Below are 22,480 nucleotides of genomic sequence, written 5' to 3' on the forward strand. Positions count from 1 at the left end.
CGCTTTATATTGTAAGATAGACCCAATAATACAAACATCCACTGGTCACTTATGTGGTATATATTAGGTATATTAGGCCATTGTTTGTGAATGCAAATATGTAGTCAGCCAATCAAATGGCAGTAATGCGAAAAATGGCCTCAATCTAAAAAAAAAAGACTTCAATCTGAAACACAATTGGAAACATAAATACATTTTGGACCTTTAACTGTAATTTCTATTTACATGACAGTTTGGGCAGAACATTTCCCATAATTAATTTTTCTTTTTCTTTTTACAATTTAAGCCCAAAGAGTTGTGCTGACACATTTGCTTCATTATGTACAGCAGATTTTCTTTATCATGGAGAGAAAAACAAGACGCATTGTTTAAACTGCACTTCTTATACTGAGATATCTCAGAGAAGTTTAAGTAGTGCACTTAAACTACTTTATACCGAGAGAAAGGGGCGTTTCACTGGTATGGCCCTACTTAAGTAAATTTGAATGTGGTATGTTGTTGCTGCCAGACGGGCTAGTATGAGTATTTCAGAAACTGTTGATTCACTGGGATTTCTCCACACAACCATCAGGGTTTATAGAGAATGGTTCAAAAAAGAGAAAACATCCAGTGAGCGACAATTCTCCAGGTGGAAATTACTCAGTGATGCCAGAGGTCAGAGGAGAATGGCTACACTGATCATAGCATGGCAACAGAAAAAATGAAAGGTCCACTTCTTGCCATCCAGGTATGGCCAAGAGCTCTCAAGCCTGAAGCAGATGGGTTACAGTAACAGAACACCACACCTGGTACCATTCCATGTCACCTAAGAACAGGATAACAAGATATTTTCTTGACACACTTATCGTTTAAACACCTCAGCCTACCTGAGTATTGTTGCTGACCAAATCCATCCCTTTATGACCACACCCACAGAAAAGCATCCATCCTTTGATAGCTGTTTCTCACAAATCATCTCAAACTAGTTTCCTGAACATGACAGCAAGTTCGCTGTACTCAAATGGACTCCAGATGTGGTGGAGCAGGAGACTCACATCATGGATAAACCACATCTTTGAGGAATGTTTCCAGCACCTTGTTGAATCTATGCCATGGAGAATTAAAACAGGCTGACGGCAACGTGGTACTAGCAATGTCTACTTAAGAGCTAAAAACAAGATAGAGGAGGATGAACAAATACGCCATAAATTAAGAACTCACAGCTGATTTAAAACAAACATTTTTATTTTGCATGTTTCAAATAACCCTGCAGATATTTTAAACAGCCCAAGTGTGAATAACCTCCACTTTTGAGAATGCAGACATGATCTTAGTGACTAAAAATCACACAAAATTAATAACAAACAGAAATAAATAAACACTAAGGAACACTAATGAACGACACAGACAAGCTGTTGATGATGAAAGAAAGAGAAGATGAAGGGAATTATGTTAAAAAAAAAAAGGTTTAGTATGTTACAAGGCCACATGCCAGCACGGTAGAAGTAACAATACACAACCTGAAACCAGAACAGCCTCCAAATTGTAGTGTTCTCACATCAAATGGTTTTGCATGTATAAATGTTACTCTACATATAAAAGTGTTTTCAGTTCGAGTGCAGCTGTTTTTATTTGCTTCTTGTTTATGTGGCAGGAATCTGAGGGAGGCCGAACTCATCCACGAGCACACCATCCTGAACACAAAAGAAGAAAAAAACATCAGCCACGAGCAAAACACTTACATTTCAAGTGTTACTCACTTAGCAGGTTTGTGTTTAAACAATAGAGTGGACTGGAAAAAACTTAGTTTTGCACATTATAGTTAATCTACCAAACACATACACAGGATTAGAAACTGGCACCAGAATTCATGGCAGGTTTAATAGTTTGCTTACATACACAGTCACACCCCAAAGGTCCATTTTGAAGTAGGAAAAATTCTTTGTGATTACTTTTTATTTTACTTTCATGTATTTTCCACAACCCTGCCCTTCATGTCATGAAAACTGAGCTCTGTAGACTGTCACCTTATTTGTCTTGCTGTCACTGGGGATTCCCTCAGGGATAGACGGGGCAGCTGAGGCCTCATCCAGGTAAGAGGTGTCATCATCCAGCAGCAGCTCATCACCCAGTGCATCCAGCTCTGAAACCACAGTGGTACTGTCACTGTAATACTCCAGATCATTGCTCAAATTACACACTAGCAAAGAGGTCTTAGCTTCAATAAAAAGAGATCCAAGCTGTCCTGGAAGCTCCACATCGTGGATGCTGAAATCTGAGAAAGAGCCCCAGGAGGCAAAGAAGGCAGAGAATGAGTGTGATATAAAACAGAATTCAAACAACAGTGCCAGTGTATCTCCTGAAAAAGAGATTTTATGTGCCTAAATACAGGATCATAAAATATTGCCTTCCCAGAATGTAACTAAAAGGCATTTTAGATAGGTTCTAGCAACCCTCAAGTGGAAGGAGTTGAATGAATGGGACAATAGAGGAACCCATGGATCCAGAAAGTCCAGACTTTGTTTCCTCTTTTTTCCTTTATATAAGGGAAACTCAGTCCACATAAGCTCCTCGGATTCACAGAGGAGTCAGATTTCACAACAAGTGACACAGGACAACCATTCACATGTGGCACAATGGCTCGCACATTGGCCTTCTAAGAATACACTTAAGGAGTGATTCAAAGGTTGTGGGTTCAAGTCCCACCAGAGTTGAATCTTTAACTTTCCCTCACTATAGAAGTTAGATGCATCTAACGAAAAGGCATTTTAGTTACTGGGTTAAGCCTCAAATAACAAGTCGGCATAGACAAGGCATGTCTATGCAATAGCTAGCACTTTTAGTAGATTTTTAAATTACTTTAGTCACTATTTACCACATTTTTAATGGACGGATCACAATTGACAAAAAATGGCACAGGGCATCTTCTCGCACCTGGCAATGGGCAGTGCATTGAACTTCTAAGCATACACTTCAGGAGTGATTCAAAGGTTGTGGGTGTGAGTCCCACCAAAGTCAACACTTTTAACCTCTTCTTAATGTAAAAGTTATGTAATTCTTAAGAACGGAACTACAAGGCAACTTCTAACTCAAATAAGAAGTCCTCATCACTATACATGGAAGCTAATAACTTAGCATTGAGCTCTGGGATTTTAGCATACAAGAAGGGATTTCCACTCTCCAGTTGCTTAAAAACCAAATAAGAGATAAGACAGTTTACATGTACATGTTTACATGGGTGCTTGTATGTGGTTGACTGTATCTCTGTGATAAACTGGTGACAGATCCGAGGTGTACCCTGTGTCTTCCCCTATCACAGCTGGGCTAGGTTCTAGCAACAATCCAGAAAGTCTAAAATATATTCCCTCTTTTTTTTATAAGGGAAAATTATGGAGGAGCTGCTTCAAATTGACAGAGGAATTAGATTTATGAACATATGACACAGTACAACCTTTCACATCTGGACCGTGCATTGGACTTCGAAACAAGCACTTCAGGAGTGATTCAAAGGTTGTGGGTTTGAGTCCCACCAGAGTTGAACGTTTAAATTCTTAATGTAGAAGTTACATGCATCATCAGAAAGTAGTATTGGCTTTTTAGGCCCAATATAAGGAGTCTGAATATATAAGGTGTGTCATTGACAAGCCAACACTTTTAGTAGATATTTACATTACATTAGTTACTATTTCATTTAGAGATGGCACGATACCACTTTTTTATGTCCGATACCGATACCGATATCATAAATTTGGATATCTGCCGATACCGATATGAATCCGATATAGTGTTTTTTAATCAACAAAACTGTTTTTTTAAATATCTTGCTGCATTTTGTATAAGTTCATACTCAAGTTTAAAACAACAACTACACTAAAGCTATTCTGTTATACCTGTATGCAAAAAAAATATTTCATAGTTCAGCAATACTGATCAATCTAATAAACTTAAACCTACACCATCCTCCCTATTCTGGTATTTTAAAGAGTACTTAGCATAAATATTAAGCAACCTAACTAATAGGGTTCCAACTCCCAGCAACAACAAAAATAAATAAATAAAAAATAGGGAACCACCCCTCACGCTCCACCTCATGATGCTTAATCGACGTAATCAACCTTAATTTGATGCAGTGTGAAAAAAAATGCACAGAAATCAATTATTTTTTTCAATATATTAAAATATTAAATAGATTCAACATCTTTCTTCAACAAAATTGCAGACTGCACAGATGGTACCTTCCCAAAGGAAAAAGTACTATAGCTTACTAGGGTATATTAGACTTAATAGTCACTATATACAGTAATTGACTTCTATTCATTTTACATCAAATTAAAACTTTGGGTGTCAGATAATTATTTATTAAAAGCTAGACATTTTAAATGAGAATAAGAAAGAAAAGTATGTCTTTGTGCCCCCTTTTCCCTGTTAATGCCCTATCGGCCCCCCTGGCTAAACTTTGCTAGATCCGCCCCTGCACAGTTACCAGCGTCAGCTACGTAGAAAAAGATCCTCAAGTAGAAAGTAATATTAAATAAATTCTAACAGCAGCTGATCAAGCTTAAACGTGCTGCTGTTGTTCAACCGCTGGTTTGCTCTTTCTGGTGCAAAGTGGGCCAAAAACAAACAAGAGAGACTCACGACAGAAAAGCCGATCAGCTGATCATTAAGCAGTTTCATGATTGAAGTAGCAGCAAGAGGAGGAAGTCGCTCCATATATCGCTTGTTAAGCTTAACGCAGGAATGCTTTACAAACATTCAGAGATGGACTTACACATTTGCTTTACTTCTCTCGGGATAACTTTGTCGGAGATGAAATGCCGGGTTGCTAGCGAAGCTCCAAATGCTATCCAGACCACCGACAGGTCCCGCACGCCACAGCCGCTCTATCACGTGATGCATACTGCTCCGACGTGCTAACGTTCTGAGGCGAGTTACGGCGTGTTGCAAGTTTTGTGAGGTGCTTTCGTGATATTTAATGGATCGGATTACATTTTTTATTTTTCTCCGATATCCGATCCAGTAATTTAGGTCAGTATCGGACCGATACCGATACGTAATATCGGATCGGTCCATCTCTAATTTCATTAGCGTATTAGAAGCACTGAAGCATCAAAACGAACCAAATAGTTTGTTGATACAAACTTGGGTAGATAGATCATGATGTGCATAAACATCAAATGTTTGAAATGGCGTGCACCAAATTGTCTAACTTCCTAGAAATAGTAGAAGAAGAAACTGTTTTGTTTGATGGAAATAAATGCCACTGTCTGGATTTCTCAGAATCTTCCAACTGGTGTGTTTACATGAAGCATTTTTCTTGAGGTTGGGCTTTTAAATCGGTTACTGTAGTTCATGTTAAGATTGCTATTGTTATCTCATAGTAAAAAGGCTCTGAATTCCACTCCAGCCCGTGGCCTTTCTGTGAGGAGCGCTCCCTGTGTCAGCGTGGGTTCTACCACAGTCCCAAGTCGCACATGGGGTGACAGATTGGTGACCTGTTGCTGACCAGGGGTAGAACCTGCCTCTCACCCCATGACAGCTGGGATAGGCACCAGTGCCCCCAGCGACCCTGAATCAGATAAATAGAAGAAGTTGGATGGATGGCTGACAACTATGGAGGAATCAATGGATCTTCAAAGTCCAGATTTTCCTTTATTCAAGGGAAACTCAGTCCATAGGAGCCACTTCAACATACATTTTAACATACCACTTTTTTTAAATGGTCAGATCACATCTGACAAAAAGTAAAACAGGTGAAACCATATCTGGCTCTGTGGCGCAATGGATAGCGCATTGGACTTCTAAGCAAGCACTTCAGCAGTGATTCAAAGGTTGTGGGTTCGAGTCCCACCAGAGTCAAACCTTTAACTTCTTAATGTAGAAGCTACATGTTTGTTCGTAACTTTAAAGTCATGTACATCTTAGTACTGAAGCTACTACACAGGACAAGGGCACACATCTGGCTCTGTAGCGCAATAGCTAGCGCATTGGACTTCTAAGCAAGCACTTCAGCAGTGATTCAAAAGTTGTGGATTTGAGTCCCACCAGAGTCTAACCCTTGACTTCTTAATGTAGAAGTTACATGTGTTTTCTTAATGTTAAAGTCATGTACATCTTAATACTGAAACTACAAGAAAATTTTCTGTCTCAAATAACAAATCTGTATAGACACCACTATCCATGGAAGCTAATCACTCAGATGTGATGTCATCACATAATCTGAGACTTTAGCATCCAAGAGGGAATTTCCACTCTCCAGAACCAAAAATAAGAGATGACTGTGGGATTACCTGGAGCATCCAGGTATTCTGCAAGTTAGGTTAATTAGTGTGAAAGGTTAATTGCATTTCTGTGATAGACTGGTGAGAGAGAAGTGGAAGAACCTGAATGGACGTGTGAAAACAGGAGGCAATTATGGATCCAGAAAGTCCAGACTTTGTTCCGTCATTATTCCTTTATTCAAGGGAAACTCTGAACACAGAAGCTGCTTCAAAGTCATAGAGGAATCTAATTTGTCAACAAGTGACACAGGACAAGGTCACACATCTGGCTCTGTGGCGCAATGGATAGCGCATTGGACTTCTAAGCATACACTTAAGGAGTGATTCAAAGGTTGTGGGTTCGAGTCCCACTAGAGTCAAAAGTTTAACTTTTCCTCACTATGGAAGTCAGATGCATCTAAAGAGTTGACATCTCTGTGGTGTAGTGCAGTGGCAGGGTGGTTAGCATCATTGTCTTATACCACAAATGTCCTGTGATAAACTGGTAACATATCCAGGATAGATCCTGCCTCTTGCCCTATAACAGCTGGGCTGGGCTTACCGTGTCTTGGTGGTTAACATCATTGCCTCACAGCAAGAGGGTCCTGGGTTTGAATCAGCTGGCCTTCCTGTGTGGAGTTTGCATGGTCTCTGGATGGATGCTGATACCATAGGGAACGGCTATATTTTCATTACATGGCTATATTTGAAGTTCGTCGCTCTAGCTATAGGTAATACATCAGTCTGTTCCACAAAAACCAAACAAAAAAATGTCTGGTCACAATGGCTCCACCCACAAAATATGTCACTGGACATATTTATGTGTCACAACCAGAGATGGGCAGTAAGGCGTTACTGTAATCCGATTACTTTTTTCAAGTAACGAGTAAAGTAAGGGATTACTATTGCAAAAAAGGTAATTAGATTACTGTTACTTTCCCGTAAGCACGCTGCGTTACTAAAACCATGATTTTAGTAACACAGAGAGTATGAGTGTGCAGCGTTTAAAGCGTGGAAGTACTGACCTTACTTTGAGTTTGATTCCGTAAAAAGTCACAAAAACATTAGCGTTCACTGCGTGGGAAGAAAACGTCTTTTTACAGCGAAAAAACCCATAAACTTCCGAGCAAGCACCGAGTACGCTGCAACGGAATGGAAAATTCACAGACAAACTCGCGGATTCTTCCACTAACTGCTGTGGCACACCTGCACCAGGGCAAACATCCACCTGCTATACAGGTGAAAATAGAGCAACAGGACTGCTGAGTCTTTGATTTTATTTATTTTCTGCTGTTTCACTTGGATTTATTTGAAAGAGTGAGTGTAAACACAAAAAATATTTTATTTTATGTGCTGGAATATGCAGAAAATAGGTTTAAATGTTAAACAAATTTCTTCCAGTCAGAGAATGGTGCGTATAATTTAATTTTTGCTTGATGCATAAAGTTAAAAGATTAAAACTAATAAAACGAGTTTTAAATAGAGACTTTTCCATTTGATTACGTTTTATATAATGTATTATGCAGAAAAAGTAGAATTGGGCTGAAAGATCTATTGCTTTATCACCTATTCAGGTTGTAAATTGTGTTTTTAAAAAGTAACTAATTAATTACTTTTGAAAATAAGTAATCAGTAATGTAACAGGATTACTTTTTGGGGAAGTAATCAGTAATTAGTTACTGCTTACTTTTTTCAAGTAACTTGACCAACACTGGTCACTGCGACTGTTCACTTTAATGCACCCTAAATGAAAAACTGCCAACAAAATGTACATTTACCTGCTTCAAGATCCTCCTCATCGATGTCTGGAGTGCCATAGCTGCGGCTCAGGGCTTCTTGTACCTCATTGGCTTCATCCATCATGTCCTCCAGCTGGTCCTGTAAATCCTGGAAGTCCAAATACTTGTGTTCACTTTTAATGCCTCAACTGTGAGATTTTAACTTTTATCTTGCATGTAAAATCATAATTTTAATTTCATCAGTTTTTAATCGACTGCTGCACAAATAGGAAGAGAGAATCACATAACAGCAGGGGGCACTGAAAATAAATGAGACCTATTAAGTGTGTTGATTAGAACTCATTTAAACAAAACTATTAACTCATTTTGTTACTGCAGGGTTCTGAAATCAGAGCAAGTTTAATTATACAGTAAGAGCTGATAAATTGCTGAATCTGGCTGCTGCTAAGAGTACAGTGTAAGTGTTGCAGAAATGTGATGTAATGTGAGGTGATTTTTCTTACAATTGATGCTTTGCATGCAGTAAGCAATTCTCCTGGCCTCAAGTATCTCCCCATTTTTGGCTAATGACTGCATTCATAGTTTAGACCAGTGGTTCCCAAACCTTTTTTGCTAGGCCCCCCTTTGTTTTACAAGAAAAATGTTCACCCCCCCCCCCCACGCGCACGCACACATCCTCCAACCACACACGCCCATATTTTGCTCCATTGTGGTTTATTTCACACCTCAAACATTTAGTAAACAATTAAGCAAATACAAGTAATCTGGAATAAATGACAGGTAGTAATAAAATAACGCTACGTCCACGCCTACACAGGCATTTTTGAAAGCGCAGCTGTTTCGTCCACACGTAAAAGGCGTTTCGAATCACCGAAAACTGAGATTTTTTAAAACTCCTTTTTTGCGTTTACGTGTGGACGAGGAATGCAGAGTTCGTCACGCAACGTCAAAGGTGTGTGCCTTTTTCTGACTATCTGCAGGTTTTACACGCTTACATACACACACACAGTTACTGTCCCTCCATTTAGAAAGGCAGAGGCGTCACGGTGTGATTATTTTACGTGTAGTTGTTTTTTTTCCTGTGTAATAATATTCAAATCAAGAACGTAGGATCCTGTTTGTCCGTGATTTGAACAGCCCAGCGCTGCTCCCGACGAAGGGAAAACCAATTCTGCAGGGAGACCTACCTCGGCACTTGTGCAGGTGAAACCAAAGGGAAGATATGCTTCACCATATTTTTTAGTCATTGGCTTAGAATGAAGTTGGTTTGGAAACATATTCAGCTATGCTTCATCTCTTGCTTTGCGTTTGTGTGGGCGCCCCGTGCTAGCAGTGTCCAAGCGTTTTGTTTTTTTTCCCCTTTTCATACCGCACCCCCCCTGCAATGGCTCTGCAGGGTCCCACACTTTGGGAAGCTCTGGTTTAGACAAACATACATCAATCTGATCAAGTCTGACGTCCTTGTAAGCCTTTTTCATATCCTTGGCACCAATCTTCATGGCCTCCACCTGGGGACAAAAAATACATGTGGATTTAGTCGCTGACAACATTTTCTCATCAGGTACAGACAATCTGAACACATCCACTACCACAACCAGGGAACTTTCTAATGAGATTTGTTTAATGAATGGACAAAATCAAAAGCTTAGCGATACAATATAGTATGTCAGAAATCTAGATGTTTGGTACGTATGAAAGCTGTGATTTGGAAAAAAGTGCTTAACAGCAACTAAAAAGTTGGAGTCTTGGAGTCATGCTGTGTGACTCTTACTGTTGTTTTGGTGTCCTTTAATGTCTGGATCGTGTAGTTTGCCTGCTCCATGTTAAAGGATTGTTGAGCCAGCTGCTCCCTTTGACCTTCATACCTATGTAAAAACAATACAGATGCTTTAATACATTTGAGTCTTTACATACATTATTACACTCCTATGTTACCGTAAAATCAAGAGCTTTTCACACCCCAGCCGTCTGCAAAGGGTTGGTGCGACAGAGTAGGGTGAGACAGTCGGCTGCAAACTGCCCCAGTGCGAACTGGAGGTCATCGCTTGACAAAGACAACAGAACCACATCATCTGCAAAAAGGATAGATTGCATCTGCAGATGGACCTAATGCCCTTGACTTCTTAGCTGCACCAAGAAATTTTGTTTGTGAAAGTTATGAACAAAACTGGTGACAAAGGACAAAACTGGCCAAGTGAAACACCACTGGGAACAAGTCTGCCTTAATGGAAGCAATGTGACCAAGCTGCCACTAAAATAAGCTGCTGCTTTTTGAGATAATTTGGTTCTGTTAGTTTCATCGAATGACGATCTTCAACTTGCTTACACTCTTTGTTGCATTCAGTGTTAGCAAGCTTGTTTGCTCTGAGGTACTGTGGCGGTGAGCCTGATTGTTTAATATGACATGTGAGCTGTTATGAAATTTTACAGCTCCAATTAGAGAGCCAAAAATATTTAGCCCTAGGTTTGACATCTATGATGTTAATAATCAACAGTTACAGCCCTAAACAAAGCAGTTTTTATTATTACGATAGATATATGACACAATAATTCGTGTGTGAGACATTTAAATAGTTGACTTCATTTGTCTCTCCACATTTGCCTGATTTAGTTCACTTGCTCACTCCTTATATAAGAACTCACTTTTACTACCTCCTCACGATGCTTTGGGTTGGCAGATCTGGTAGGAGGAGAGTCGTGTTTTGTTTTCTTTCAGATTCAACACTTCATGCATTGATGTTTTCGTCTTTACCTGTAACGGCTTCTTCTTCTTTCAGATGCTCCCTTTAGCGGATCATCTGCCTCTATCTCACCCTACTCTGTCACACCAACCCTTTGCAGGTTCTCTTTCATTAAATCTATAAACCTCCTCTGTGGTCGTCCTGTTTAACTCCTTCCTGGAAGCTCCATATTCAACATCCTTTGTCCAATATATTCAACTGGACCTCCTTTGGACATCACTCAACTATTGCAACCTTGACGCTTTAATTTCACCTCCAAACTGCTCAACCTGAGCTGTCCCTGTGGTTACTTCCAATACAAACCCTCAAAATCTTTAACTCTGCCACCTCCAGCTTGACCTCTTGTGCCACGATCTCCAAACCACACATCATAGCGGGTCTTACAACCATCTTATAAACATTCCCTTTCACTATTGCTGTTATCTTTCTGTCACAAATCAGTACCTGCAATTCACTTAAATCGTATGGTGAAATAAACCTTTGTTTAGATGATTTTAGTTTACAGGCTTAATTTTTTGTTCAACCTAATCTCCAAAATATTAACATATTAAAACTTTCCTCTTATTTGCCAACATCCACACTATGTCTATCTATCTATCTATCTATCTATCTATCTATCTATCTATCTATCTATCTATCTATCTATGTGTGTGTATGTATCAGAGAGGCTATCGTGCTCACATCTTTGAGATAAAGCATACAGATGTTTGCACAGTGAAGGACTCACATTCTCTTCTGCTTCAGGACTCTCATTGCCTTCTGCTTCACCATGTTCTGCAATTGAAAGCAAAAATAAATAAATAACATCGATGTATTTGTCTTCTAGCCTTTTAAACACCCAAAGTTAACATCATGTATCCTACCTTCGAGGGCCCATCTCTCATCTTTTTCAGCTGATCCTTGTACTTCAAGAGTTCCGCATCTAGCCTGCCAATTTTCTTTTCAATGGACTCAGCCCTCGCATCCACCTGGAGCGAGGAAGAGATCAATTAGAGGTAATGATTTCCAGCGTCCTGGCAAACAAAACACTGTGCTAAAACGCCATGCCTGTATGTGGGTGCATTAGAAGAAAAAAATTAGAGAGGTAAAAGCTTGGAACATAATTGAGAGCTGTGGTTAACAAACACATCCCTACTTCACAGTCTGGGCTGAATGTCTTTTATTCCAGCCCAAAGTGCTGACTAACTGTAGCCTCTGAGCTAGTTGGCACGGATGCTGTTTTGACAAGCCTTTTGTAACCATGCTAGCTATGCACCGCTACCGTTAGGTCGCACAATATGGACATAAACAACAAAAGCTCACAGGCTGACAGTACTCACAGTGCCGATACAGTCCGACAGGTTCGCAGGAGGCGCTTTGGGTTTTCCTCGTCCGAATATTCGGTTCATTTTCTAAACGTCAGCCTTTAGCTTACCTTAGAAAACACAAAAAGCATCAAATGCAAAGAGATTTTTTCATTGAAGACACCCGGAAGCAACGGTTCAGACGCAAAATATTTCCATTGGTTGGTGCAAACGCTTGTGACCAATGAGATTTTAGACGCGCTATTGCCACTTAGCGGTGAGCAGAGGCACTGCAGCTTCCAGGGAGAACCTTTTGTCCCCACAGATTGCATCCACCATCAGGCTTTGTTACTCCCCCACTGCAAATAAAATGGCAACAAATGTAGGTTTTACTTAGATTTTAGATTTTATCTTTTAATCTGGTTCTTTCAAGAGCATGTTATTATTTATTGATTTTAATGTATAATCCCCAAAGACTAAAAACTGCTCTCTACGGAGTAAAATTCCATTGAAATGAGTAGTTATAGAAAGGTTGGTACTGCGTTATAATATGGCATCTTTTATTCAGGATTTGTAAGTTGTAAATTTCATTGCTAATGCTTTGCATATCTATTCTCAGAGGTAGAAGTATTTAGGTCCTGCATTCCAGTCCATGTAGAGAAAAGGTGGAAGTCATGCAAATTAATTCCTCCTGGTTCCTGTAATAGTTTTTAGACTTTTACATGTTTAAAAATTCTTTCAAAGAATGGGCCATATGTAACTTTTTATAGAGTCATTACTCCAGACAGAGCAGCATGCTGGTGCACTTATTAGCAATGCCTACCCAGAGCAAGAATTTGAACCTGCTAGTCAGCTGTAGTCACTGCATGTTTACATTTTCTCCATGTGCCTGAGTGGGTTTTCCTGGGGTGCTCTGGTTTCCCCATACAATACACAGACATGCATGTCAGGTTAACTGGCTGTATAGCTGTGATGGACAATCCAATCTGTTCCCAGTGTCATCTGAGGAGGATTAGGGCTTAAAAAGATGAATGGATGAATGGTGACTCCAATGGACAAGGCAAATCTGAGGGATTCTGAGATGTCTTTTCTTTTTTGATTAATTTAATGATTTAACTCTGGGGTGTCAAACACAATGTGACGGAGGCTAAATGCTGTTTTGGGTCGGCAGGTTTTGAAAAATGTCTCTAGTTATATTTATCATGGATCAGCACGCATGACACTTGCTTTGACATTTTGGCTCCTTCCTTCCTCAAAAACTCCTCCCCAGCACTCCATTTACCTTTCATAACATCCCAAAACCAGTCTTCATGTAGTAAGATATCTATATCTATGTCCTCACTGGGTTCTATTTTAAACAGTTGTTAATAGCCTGTTAATATGACATAATTACATATAATCTAATACACATAATTCTGTTTTCCCAGCACTTTCATTTTTAGTATATGGCTTATGAGGCAAGCAATGAGTAGGCACCTGTTCAATCCTTATTAGAAGGCAGAGCTTATTACTGAACCTGGCTAAATGTAATGGCTTGCAAATGCACTTGCACCTTGGGAGACAGTGAGTAGAAAAATGCAGTAATCTTTGTAATTATAGCTGTCAGCTTCAACAATCCACGTAAGGACCGACTGATTTAATTTGCCTCTAAAATCCTTCAGAATCCCTTTTATCTGTGCACCATTATATTTGTCAGCTGCTGTAAGGAGGGGCACCTCATCTGGAAGCCTTTCACAAATGGCAACTGTAGAAATAATGAAAAAACAAACAAACAGTCCTTTTGTAATAAAAAGTAAATAAAAACCTGCACAGCCGATGATAGTGTTTGAAAAATAAAGTGGCTCATTCTTGGCTGTGTGGTGGCTGCAGTTGGGGAGCTGCCTTTGTCGCTCCAAGCTCATTCTCAGTGTATTTAAGTTTTCCTTTTTAGCTACGAGACAATTTTCTTATCTCTCATCAGCAGGATAACATTTTTTCATTTGTGTCTATCCAGTGTTCCAAATATTCTTTATTTTTTTCTCATCTGTTGCAATTATTGATTATGATTTGCATTACAAAGCATTACAAAGTTATATATTGTTGAATCAACAACATCCATCCCAACCTCTTAACTGTCACAGAATATCTGACTTTATAAGAGCAACATAAACAGTTTTCACATTAGGCAACATTTTATTTCAACTACCATAAATAAACAGCGAGTGGATAGTTAAATTGTAGTAGAAATGGCTTTAAGCCAACTTTTAACAACTTAGTATAATTAAATAGAATATTGTTAACAATTTAAAAACAAATTAAAAAACCCAAAATATTGGTTTGTTCTTTTCCCCACACCTTCAGATAGTAATAACCCCGTCTTAATCACAAGCTCAAACACAAATCAAGACAAATCAACAAGATAAATAAAAAGATAGGAAGGTCACAGCAGTGCCAACATATCATTAAAGTCCTCACACAGGGGCTGAACTTACAGTCAGTGCAGATTCTTCCACGAGGCCGACTACACAAAGTGCCATACAATTAGCACAACAAGCATGGACCTCTGCCTCTCCCTCAGTGTGTTCACCATGGAAACATTAACATTGTATCTGAATTGAATTTACTTAATAATACCTTGAAAAATAGAAGCACTGAGGAGGTGGGGTATACAGTCTTCCTACCACTTTTTTTGACAAATAAGCTTTAAAAAAAAAAAAAAACTTCCTTGTGCCCACGCTGATATAACTGAAGACTGAACTGAAGCTCTCCTTTGTATTCACCTTGAATCTCACATTTCTCAGCTTTATTGTGACTTAGTTGTGCATGTGTGAAACATGTTTTTGACATCCAAAGCTCAAAGATACATCAAAATATGTCCAAACATCCACAGCAGCAGCAGCATTAGACATTAATGAGCTGATATTGTGCTGCATCAAATAATGTAATAGCATTAGAGGAATAATTAAGAGAAACATATCATAACAACACATATCCTCTGTAAGATGTTAATCCTCTTACATAATGCTACAGCTACTAAGCTCATATGGGATAAACTGTACTTTAAGAATAACAAGTCTTAAACTGTAAGTGCTAAAATCTACCTGCTATTTTATTTTAAACAAGCATAACAGCTGAACTCTGGTGCAGAAGATAAGGCACACAAACAAGGCACAAAACACAACTTCTGCTATAACACTATATCTTTATCAGATTTAAACAGGTAAATATATTACATTACATTTAAGAGTTTATTTGATTAAATCTGGGTGACCTGATGGCTACTAGAACAGCTACAATAATAAGTTCAGCAAACAAGGACGAGTCAGTAAATCGTTTCACAAAGATGAAAGAAAGACTTATCATAGACCATTACGAAGCACTTTGAACCATCTAAAATGGAAGGAATTTAACACACCATAAAAAAAAAACTTTCAGTATTTGTGTGCAGTGAAAGAGCGATGGCCATAATAACAAACTGTTTCATACAGAATGTCTGCGGCTGATGAAAAATGTATGTAAAGCTGAAAGAGCCGATGTGTTGCCATTAGAATATAATGCTCCGTGTCACATTTCAGCACATAAACTCACAAACACACATTTACCAAGTCCAGACTATGGTGACAGGTTGAGAGGAAATTTACAGTATAGACATTAAATTGCACTAAATGCTGAAAGCACTGTTGTGTAGATACAATACACTGTTGTCCTGATGGCGGTTGCCTTAAAGCCCTCTGCCCATTTTTTTCCTTTTACATGCGGTTCTAGTTTCAGAGTAGATGAGAAAAGGCGGACACTGTGTCCTGTTATCTCAAAGAGACTGCAGCATCACAGCTCTAAATGTTCAAAGATGCAGTTAATACAGTTCAGCTTCAAACTGAGCCTACAACTGAAGAACAATACCTACTGATGTTTTGACAACGAAGCCGTCGTCAAAGTCAAGCAGCGGGTCAAGGAGAAAATACTTTGATTCGCTCTCTTCAGCGTTTTAAGTCGTGAATATCAGAGGATTACTCCCTGAGAGGCTATTAAATATTCTACATTAGTTAACTGTCAGAGTGAAAGGACTATTCACACACTTTTAACACCAAAGCACCAAACTGCAATGCACATCTATAAAACAATGACACACAGTAATGCACATTGTTCCCAACATCATCAGGGATAGTCCCTTTTTTTTTTAATCCAGTTTCTTAAAGAGCTTTGATCTTATTCATGTTAATATGAAAGCCCAGACAGTTTACAGGTCTAGTTAAAAAACGTGTTTATCTTCTTTAAACATCTGGCTTCATCTTTGCAGTGTTGCCATCAACAATGTGAAAAGGTGCAAAAATTGCATTTCCTCAATTGGCCACTCGAGGCAGTCTCCAAAAGCGAGTAGTTCTCCACAGACTGCGGTGTCAAAATACCTGACTTTAATGTCTTGATGCATGCATCAAGTTACTAAATCCCAACAGGTTGATTCACTGGGCTAGTTTCAGTCATTGTGCAAATGTACTGTTTATTAGGTTGGGGAAACCTAAAGTCAGCTGAGACTGAAGAAGTCTCTTGGATGAGTGACGAAATGTTTCTCCCACTGAAAACGCTGCGTCCAGATGAACAGAATCAACCTTTTGGGACTCGACTTTAATGTTTGCAGTAAAAATAATGATTTCAATTTCTGTAGCTAATTTCCACATTCACAGCAACTAGACAGGGATGGGTTTTTGTCTTAGTTGTTATCCTGTTTGTAACTAACTCATTTTATTTTTGCATTAAGGCTTAAGGATACAAGGAGTACTGCAAATCCACTTCACAGACCTGGACTTCTTGAGTGTGTTTGTGGGGTCAGTGTTATATTTTTGATGCAATTTTCTGGCAAATAATATGGCTTTCTGAAAAGACTTCTGATTAATGTAGTATTTTGCCTGTATACGTCTTATCACTATTTAGCATGGGCATAATGATGATGCATCCCACTATCCTTTGAATATGATTTCTTTTTAAAAAGAAGATAAAAAAAAACACAATAAAAAAGTAACATCACGCTTATAATGATAAACTTGCGAGTGGGACTTTAAACTCTTTTATACTTAAATATCAAAACCACCAACAGGTTCATCTTTCTGTCAAGAATTTTTTTTACATAACTTGAACTGAAGCCTATTCATGTCTGTGCATCTTTTAAAAATTTAAGTCGTCTCTGTGTACTATTACATACAGTTCATTCTTTTAAGGCTTAATTATCTGTGTTCTGTGGTCTCCAACACGACTGAAGTCTATTCCTTGGTGACTATTTTTAGTGAGGAATTAATACTTTTTAGCGACTTTAGTGACTCATTCATTGCAGCAGAGTAGCGTACAGAAAATTAGAAGCTCCAATCTTTGTTGGTTGTGGCCTTTTCATGGGATTTGTGTAGTAAGAATAAAACATAGATTAGCACCAGGCTAATCTTTTAAGTGAACATGTTTTTGGCTTATTTGACCAACGTGCTGGATACAGAGCTAAAAATCTGGCCCTGACTCTGGCTTTTATCTCAGATAGCTGTAGTGATTTGAGTTAAGCCCAGCTCATTGGAGTCCTCCCAGCTCTGATAGGGCATAGAGGACATGTCCATGGCTAGTCATACGGGCCTGGCTTGCTTTACGCCTCCCCGAGCTTCTGCAGGGCAAGAATGATCCCGCAGAGTGCTTCTCACACGGCTCACTCCATGACAGTCACCTTGTCCTTGTGTTCTGGGACAGCAAAAGTCTCTGAAGCATCTCTTGAAGTTCTCATCCAGGAAAGCATAGAGGATGGGGTTAAGGCTGCTGTTGGTGTAGCCCAGCGCCACGCAGAAGAAGTAGGCGGCCATAACAGCCGTGGTCTCGGGGACATTTGTTGACAGCGTCTTGACCAAGATGAAGATGTGAATGGGTGTCCAGCACACCACAAAGACGGCGACCACCACCAGCACCAGACGGGTGATGCGACGCAGGTTGCGGTCCTTCTCGCGTGAGCCTGACAGCAGCCGCACGCTCTTCAGCCTCATGACCATCAGAGTGTAGCAGACAGTTATAATGATGACCGGTGCCACAAATGCAAAGATGAAGACACAGATCTTCATCAGCGTGTCCCAGTAGATGTAGGGATCAGGGAACTGTAAAGCACACTCTGTAGTCCCTGTTAGTTACAGAAGAATGCAGTTATAGGAACACACAGCAGGAAATGCTCAAAATGACACGCTAATGTCAGATTGACATGTTCAAAGTTACATGTCAAATTGACATCTTTAAAATTGCATAGAGATGTTTAGTGAATGGTTTTCTTGTGTTTATTAGCATGAAGGTGATGGATATGAAGGAAGTGTTACTCTCAGGGCATTAATAGCAGTAAAAAAAACATATGACTTAACCCTGTAACTCCAAATGCATTATATCTGACACATGAGTTATTGTGAGTTTTTGAGACCTCCATCGTCAGTGCGATTTCTTTTCCCCCCTGAACACCTAATGCATTTCACAAAAATGCTGGATGTAGTGAATATGATTAAAAGTCATATATGCAAATAGGTATGTAAAGTCTTTTTTTTTTCTTTTTAATTGTCAGAAGGCTCTAAACACTCCAGTTTAAAAAACAAATTGAATTTTTCTGGAAATTATTTCCCTGTTCTGGCTTTACTGGGTTAAAATTTAACCGACCCGATTTAGGTCAGTTAAACTGTTTGTAAACATTAAAGTCTGGCTATAAAACACTAAAATACATTCATAAACACCATGAAAAACTGTTTAGTTTCTCAGACATTTTACATTCACAAGCCACTTGTTTGGATAGAGCTGTTTATCTCTTTGTTAATGTAAATATATAATCAGCTGATCACCATTTAGACATGCAGACAAGTGACTTTAAACATGCTGTTTCATTGAGAATTTCAGGGACAACCATGGCTTGTTTTATGAGAAAATATCTCATAAATATTTTTGCAACACATTGGAGAAAATATCCAATGTGTTGCAATTCTCTGGGTGAAAATGCTTTTTGATGTCAGAGGTCAGAGGACAAAGAAAAGACTGCTTTGATCTGATGAGACAGTAATTCAAATGACCACCGATGCAACCACTCCTGCAAGCTAAGACCAGGTAACTGAGGTGACAATATGCAGGAAACTAGCAGACTGAAAAAACTGGTGAGTCTGGTGGGTCAGAGTTTGGTATAAATGACATGAAAGCATAATCCTGCCTTGTATCAACGTTTCAGGCTACTGGTGGGGTATTGAGGTGAGAGATATATTCTTGGCACACTTTGGGCTCCTTAGCACAAACTGAGCATTGTTTAAACACCTCAGTCTACCTTATTATTGTTCCTGAACAACTGTCCCTTTATAACCAACGGTGTAGTCATTAACAAATTTCCCACATGTGGGACTAATAATGGTTATCTTATCTTATCTTATCTTATCTTATCTTATCTTATCTTATCTTATCTTATCTTATCTTATCTTATCTTATCTTATCTTATCTTATCTTATCTTCTGATGGTTGCCTCCAGGAGGATAACACACAATACCATCATCCCAAACTGATTTCTTGTGTTCGCTGTGCTCAAATGGCCAGCAGCAACTGCCTAGTGCTATCATGTCAAGATGGACCAAAATCTCTGAATGTTTCCAGCGTATTTTTGAATCTGTGCCACTAAGAATTCAGGCAACTATGAAGGCAAACAGAGGTCCAGCTCAGCAGGTGTACCTAATAAAGTGGTGTGTATTATGTTCTCAGTAGACATAGTTTGAAAAAAAATTTCATGCTATTTTATCCTTCGTTCTGTATTTGATTATGATTATGATCCTTTTGGGCTCCTTTAAATTCCTGTCCTGCCACCAGCATGGCTTAGAAATGACAATGTGAGAGAGATCCTGTGATGCATAAAAGTTGTCAATTGAGGAAACTAAAGTCCAGAATTAGATTCATGAGCAAGTCTTTGGATAAAGTGTCTTGTACTCAATAGAATTTCATTGTAAAGATGAATTTCAGACATTTGCTGAAAGAAAATATGTTCTTCTATTATAACCTTTCTAAAGGAAGACCCATTTTCTCTGTCATAGCTTCAGCAAATCAAGTAGCTAATAGGCTGTCATCAGACCTATAGAACACCCTGTTCATTGAATGTGAAGTAGCCAATTGAGATAATTCTCAGCTGTAAATTATATAGAGCTTTTAGCATGAAATCGCATATTAGTCTCCTTAGTACAGAACAAGGTAATTTGTCTCTACAGCAGACAGACTATAAATAAACTGAAATATAACCAAAAAAAAAAAACATATAAAAATTAGATAAAGAACAGAGGTAGGGTCATACCAGTGCATGAAATGGTCATACCGTTATTAGTATTGGTGCTGCCCAGTATCATGGCAGGGATCCCAGCAGCCGACGACAGCACCCAGATGATAACATTGATGATCTTGGCCTTGACGGGGGTCCGGAAATCCAAGGCCTTAACAGGGTGACACACAGCTACGTATCGGTCCACGCTCATCATGGTCAAGGTGAAGATGCTGGTGAACATGTTGTAGTAATCGATGGAGATGAAAACTTTGCACGCTATCTCGCCAAACGGCCAGGAGCTGAGCAGGTAGTCGGTGCTCTGGAAGGGCATGGTGGTGGTGACCAGGGCGTCAGCCACGGCCAGGTTAAAGATGTAGATGTTGGTGGCTGTTTTCATTTTTGTGTATCTGGGGGGGAGGAGTGGGGAGAGTAGAAGTAAACACGATTCTCTTTGATTTTCTTTCATCTGGGGGGAAGCGAGAGTGATTAAATCATGTGTTCAGTATAATAAAGGGAAGCAACATGGGGGAAAACCCTATCTATCTATCTATCTATCTATCTATCTATCTATCTATCTATCTATCTATCTATCTATCTATCTATCTATCTATCTATCTATCTATCTATCTATCTATCTATCTATCTATCTATCTATCGATCTCTGTGTGTGTGTGTATGTGTGTGTGTGTTTGAAACAAGAAAACACACTATATGCATGCACTATACAGTTGCAGAAACGACAAAAATCCAACATTTGCTTCATTTTAAACCTCATTTCTGTTGATGTATGTCCCAGACCCGAGTAGAGGTGATACCAAACTTAATGCTTTTCTGAAAACACATGAGCAAACACACTGCAAAGGACTTGATCAGTGCGCACCGAATTCCCATTTTATGAGCTACTCCTGCAGATACGCACTCGGTTTCAAGCTGATGATCATGCTCTTTCACACAACAGATAACACGATTTCAAAGCTGATAGCTCACCTTATGATGACATACATCACCAAACAATTGCCGACTAAGCCCACCACGAACACTATGGAGTAAACGGCGACTATGATGGGGATGATGGGCGACATTGGCTCGGGTTCAGCATCCCAGGTGGCGTTGGCAGTGTAGTTGAAAATATCCGAAGGTTGCCAGGTAAAGTTTGGGATGCACTCCCCCGGCTGGCCCGAGGGACACCGGTCCTCTTTGAAGATGTGCACCACGTTGCTCTCCATGGTGCTGAAAGCTGCCGCCGCCGCTGCTGTTGCTGCTGCTGCTGCTGTTGGGCGTAAACTGACCGTTCAACTTAATTTGGTGCAGACCAAGACAGCAGAATATCTGGCGACTGTTTAAAAAAAACAGGGCAGTTTTTTCCATTAGCACATACTGTGGGATCTGTGTGAGAGAACAAGAGCCAACACAACGCGCTCAAGGACATAATTACACAAGTGTGACACCACCTTACCTGCTTTCCCGCTTCCAAAAAAGTTCATTGGAATAAACCCAGGCGGATGAGCAGAAGTGCAAACACGGACTGAAATCCGGATGCGAGGAAAAACGTGAGAAACAAAAGGTTTCCGGGTAGTTGGCGAACGCACAGCACAATCCACTGGCTGTGCCACTGCTGCGTCCCCGAAGGTGCGCACTGGAAGCCCGCACTGCTCATTCAGTGACATCAGAGGTAGCGCCAACAGATATGACAGAGTATCCAGCCAGAATAAGGACTCTTACCACAGGAATAACAGCTAGATAGAAACACAGTCCGTTTATCACTCTTTTATCTAAATTTGGACCATTTTTGTTTTATTTCTGGTACTTGCATTACTAGTGACTAACGCACTTTGACCGTTAAACCACCCTTTAAGCTACACAAAATAACGAAAATAATCTTTAAAATGTATTTTTTTCCTCTGTGTGTTCAAACATAATGTTATGAATTCCTGTTTTTGCGGCCAACTGACGTGAGAGCTACCACCGCAGTGCAAAAAATACAGAGTCCTGGTTGCTGAAGGTTATAAGACATTTTAACGCAGACGTCAGGCGATCTAACCAAAAAATTATATATATGAATGCAATGCATATGAAACAGCCTGAGCGGAAACGAGCGATAACAAAGGACGCTACTTTGCGCGGCTTCACGGGAAAAAAGAGGGGGGAAAGTGATCGTCACCTCATCAACATTCTTGTTTCCAATTTTAACCGGAATTAGTTTTGCTGCAACAGTAGAGAA

The 22,480-nt window shown here is 39.5% G+C and overlaps 2 protein-coding genes and 2 non-coding genes across 4 annotated transcripts; 2 read left to right on the plus strand and 2 right to left on the minus strand.

The window, feature by feature from the left end:
- Positions 1–1,213: 1,213 nt before the first annotated feature.
- On the minus strand, positions 1,214–12,206 carry chmp5a (charged multivesicular body protein 5a). Its single transcript, XM_085389496.1, has 8 exons — positions 12,039–12,206; positions 11,583–11,687; positions 11,447–11,493; positions 9,750–9,843; positions 9,415–9,486; positions 8,018–8,126; positions 2,007–2,122; positions 1,214–1,673 (listed from the first exon to the last, which is right to left on the minus strand). The coding sequence occupies exons 1-8, from the start codon at positions 12,105–12,107 to the stop codon at positions 1,623–1,625; spliced, it is 663 nt and encodes a 220-aa protein (XP_085245622.1). The 5' UTR covers positions 12,108–12,206; the 3' UTR covers positions 1,214–1,622.
- trnar-ucu (transfer RNA arginine (anticodon UCU)) lies at positions 5,747–5,838 on the plus strand. Its single transcript is given in 2 exon segments — positions 5,747–5,783; positions 5,803–5,838. It is a non-coding gene; the product is annotated as a tRNA-Arg (tRNA).
- trnar-ucu (transfer RNA arginine (anticodon UCU)) lies at positions 6,528–6,619 on the plus strand. The gene is given in 2 exon segments: positions 6,528–6,564; positions 6,584–6,619. It is a non-coding gene; the product is annotated as a tRNA-Arg (tRNA).
- Positions 12,207–15,032: 2,826 nt separating the features above from the next.
- Positions 15,033–22,056, minus strand: oprk1 (opioid receptor, kappa 1). Its single transcript, XM_085388512.1, has 3 exons — positions 21,247–22,056; positions 20,314–20,666; positions 15,033–18,120 (listed from the first exon to the last, which is right to left on the minus strand). The coding sequence occupies exons 1-3, from the start codon at positions 21,483–21,485 to the stop codon at positions 17,582–17,584; spliced, it is 1,131 nt and encodes a 376-aa protein (XP_085244638.1). The 5' UTR covers positions 21,486–22,056; the 3' UTR covers positions 15,033–17,581.
- Between the last annotated feature and the right edge of the window lie 424 nt (positions 22,057–22,480).

Source organism: Rhamphochromis longiceps, linkage group LG18 (genome assembly GCF_057381845.1).
Source record: "Rhamphochromis longiceps isolate RC_006_pf linkage group LG18, R_longiceps_female_GT1.1, whole genome shotgun sequence".
NCBI classification, from domain to species: Eukaryota; Metazoa; Chordata; class Actinopteri; order Cichliformes; family Cichlidae; genus Rhamphochromis; species Rhamphochromis longiceps.

Excerpts from the sequence above, each read along its gene's own strand:
- chmp5a (XM_085389496.1), bottom strand. The coding sequence starts at position 12,107 with ATGAACCGAATATTCGGACGAGGAAAACCCAAAGCGCCTCCTGCGAAC. Across the intron at positions 11,494-11,582 it reads TGAGAGATGGGCCCTCGAAG|AACATGGTGAAGCAGAAGGC; the intron begins GTAGGATACATG and ends TTTCAATTGCAG. Across the intron at positions 9,844-11,446 it reads GTCCTGAAGCAGAAGAGAAT|GTATGAAGGTCAAAGGGAGC; the intron begins GTGAGTCCTTCA and ends GTTTTTACATAG.
- oprk1 (XM_085388512.1), bottom strand. The coding sequence starts at position 21,485 with ATGGAGAGCAACGTGGTGCACATCTTCAAAGAGGACCGGTGTCCCTCG. Across the intron at positions 20,667-21,246 it reads GTGATGTATGTCATCATAAG|ATACACAAAAATGAAAACAG; the intron begins GTGAGCTATCAG and ends CCTCCCCCCCAG. Across the intron at positions 18,121-20,313 it reads CAGCACCAATACTAATAACG|GGACTACAGAGTGTGCTTTA; the intron begins GTATGACCATTT and ends TGTAACTAACAG.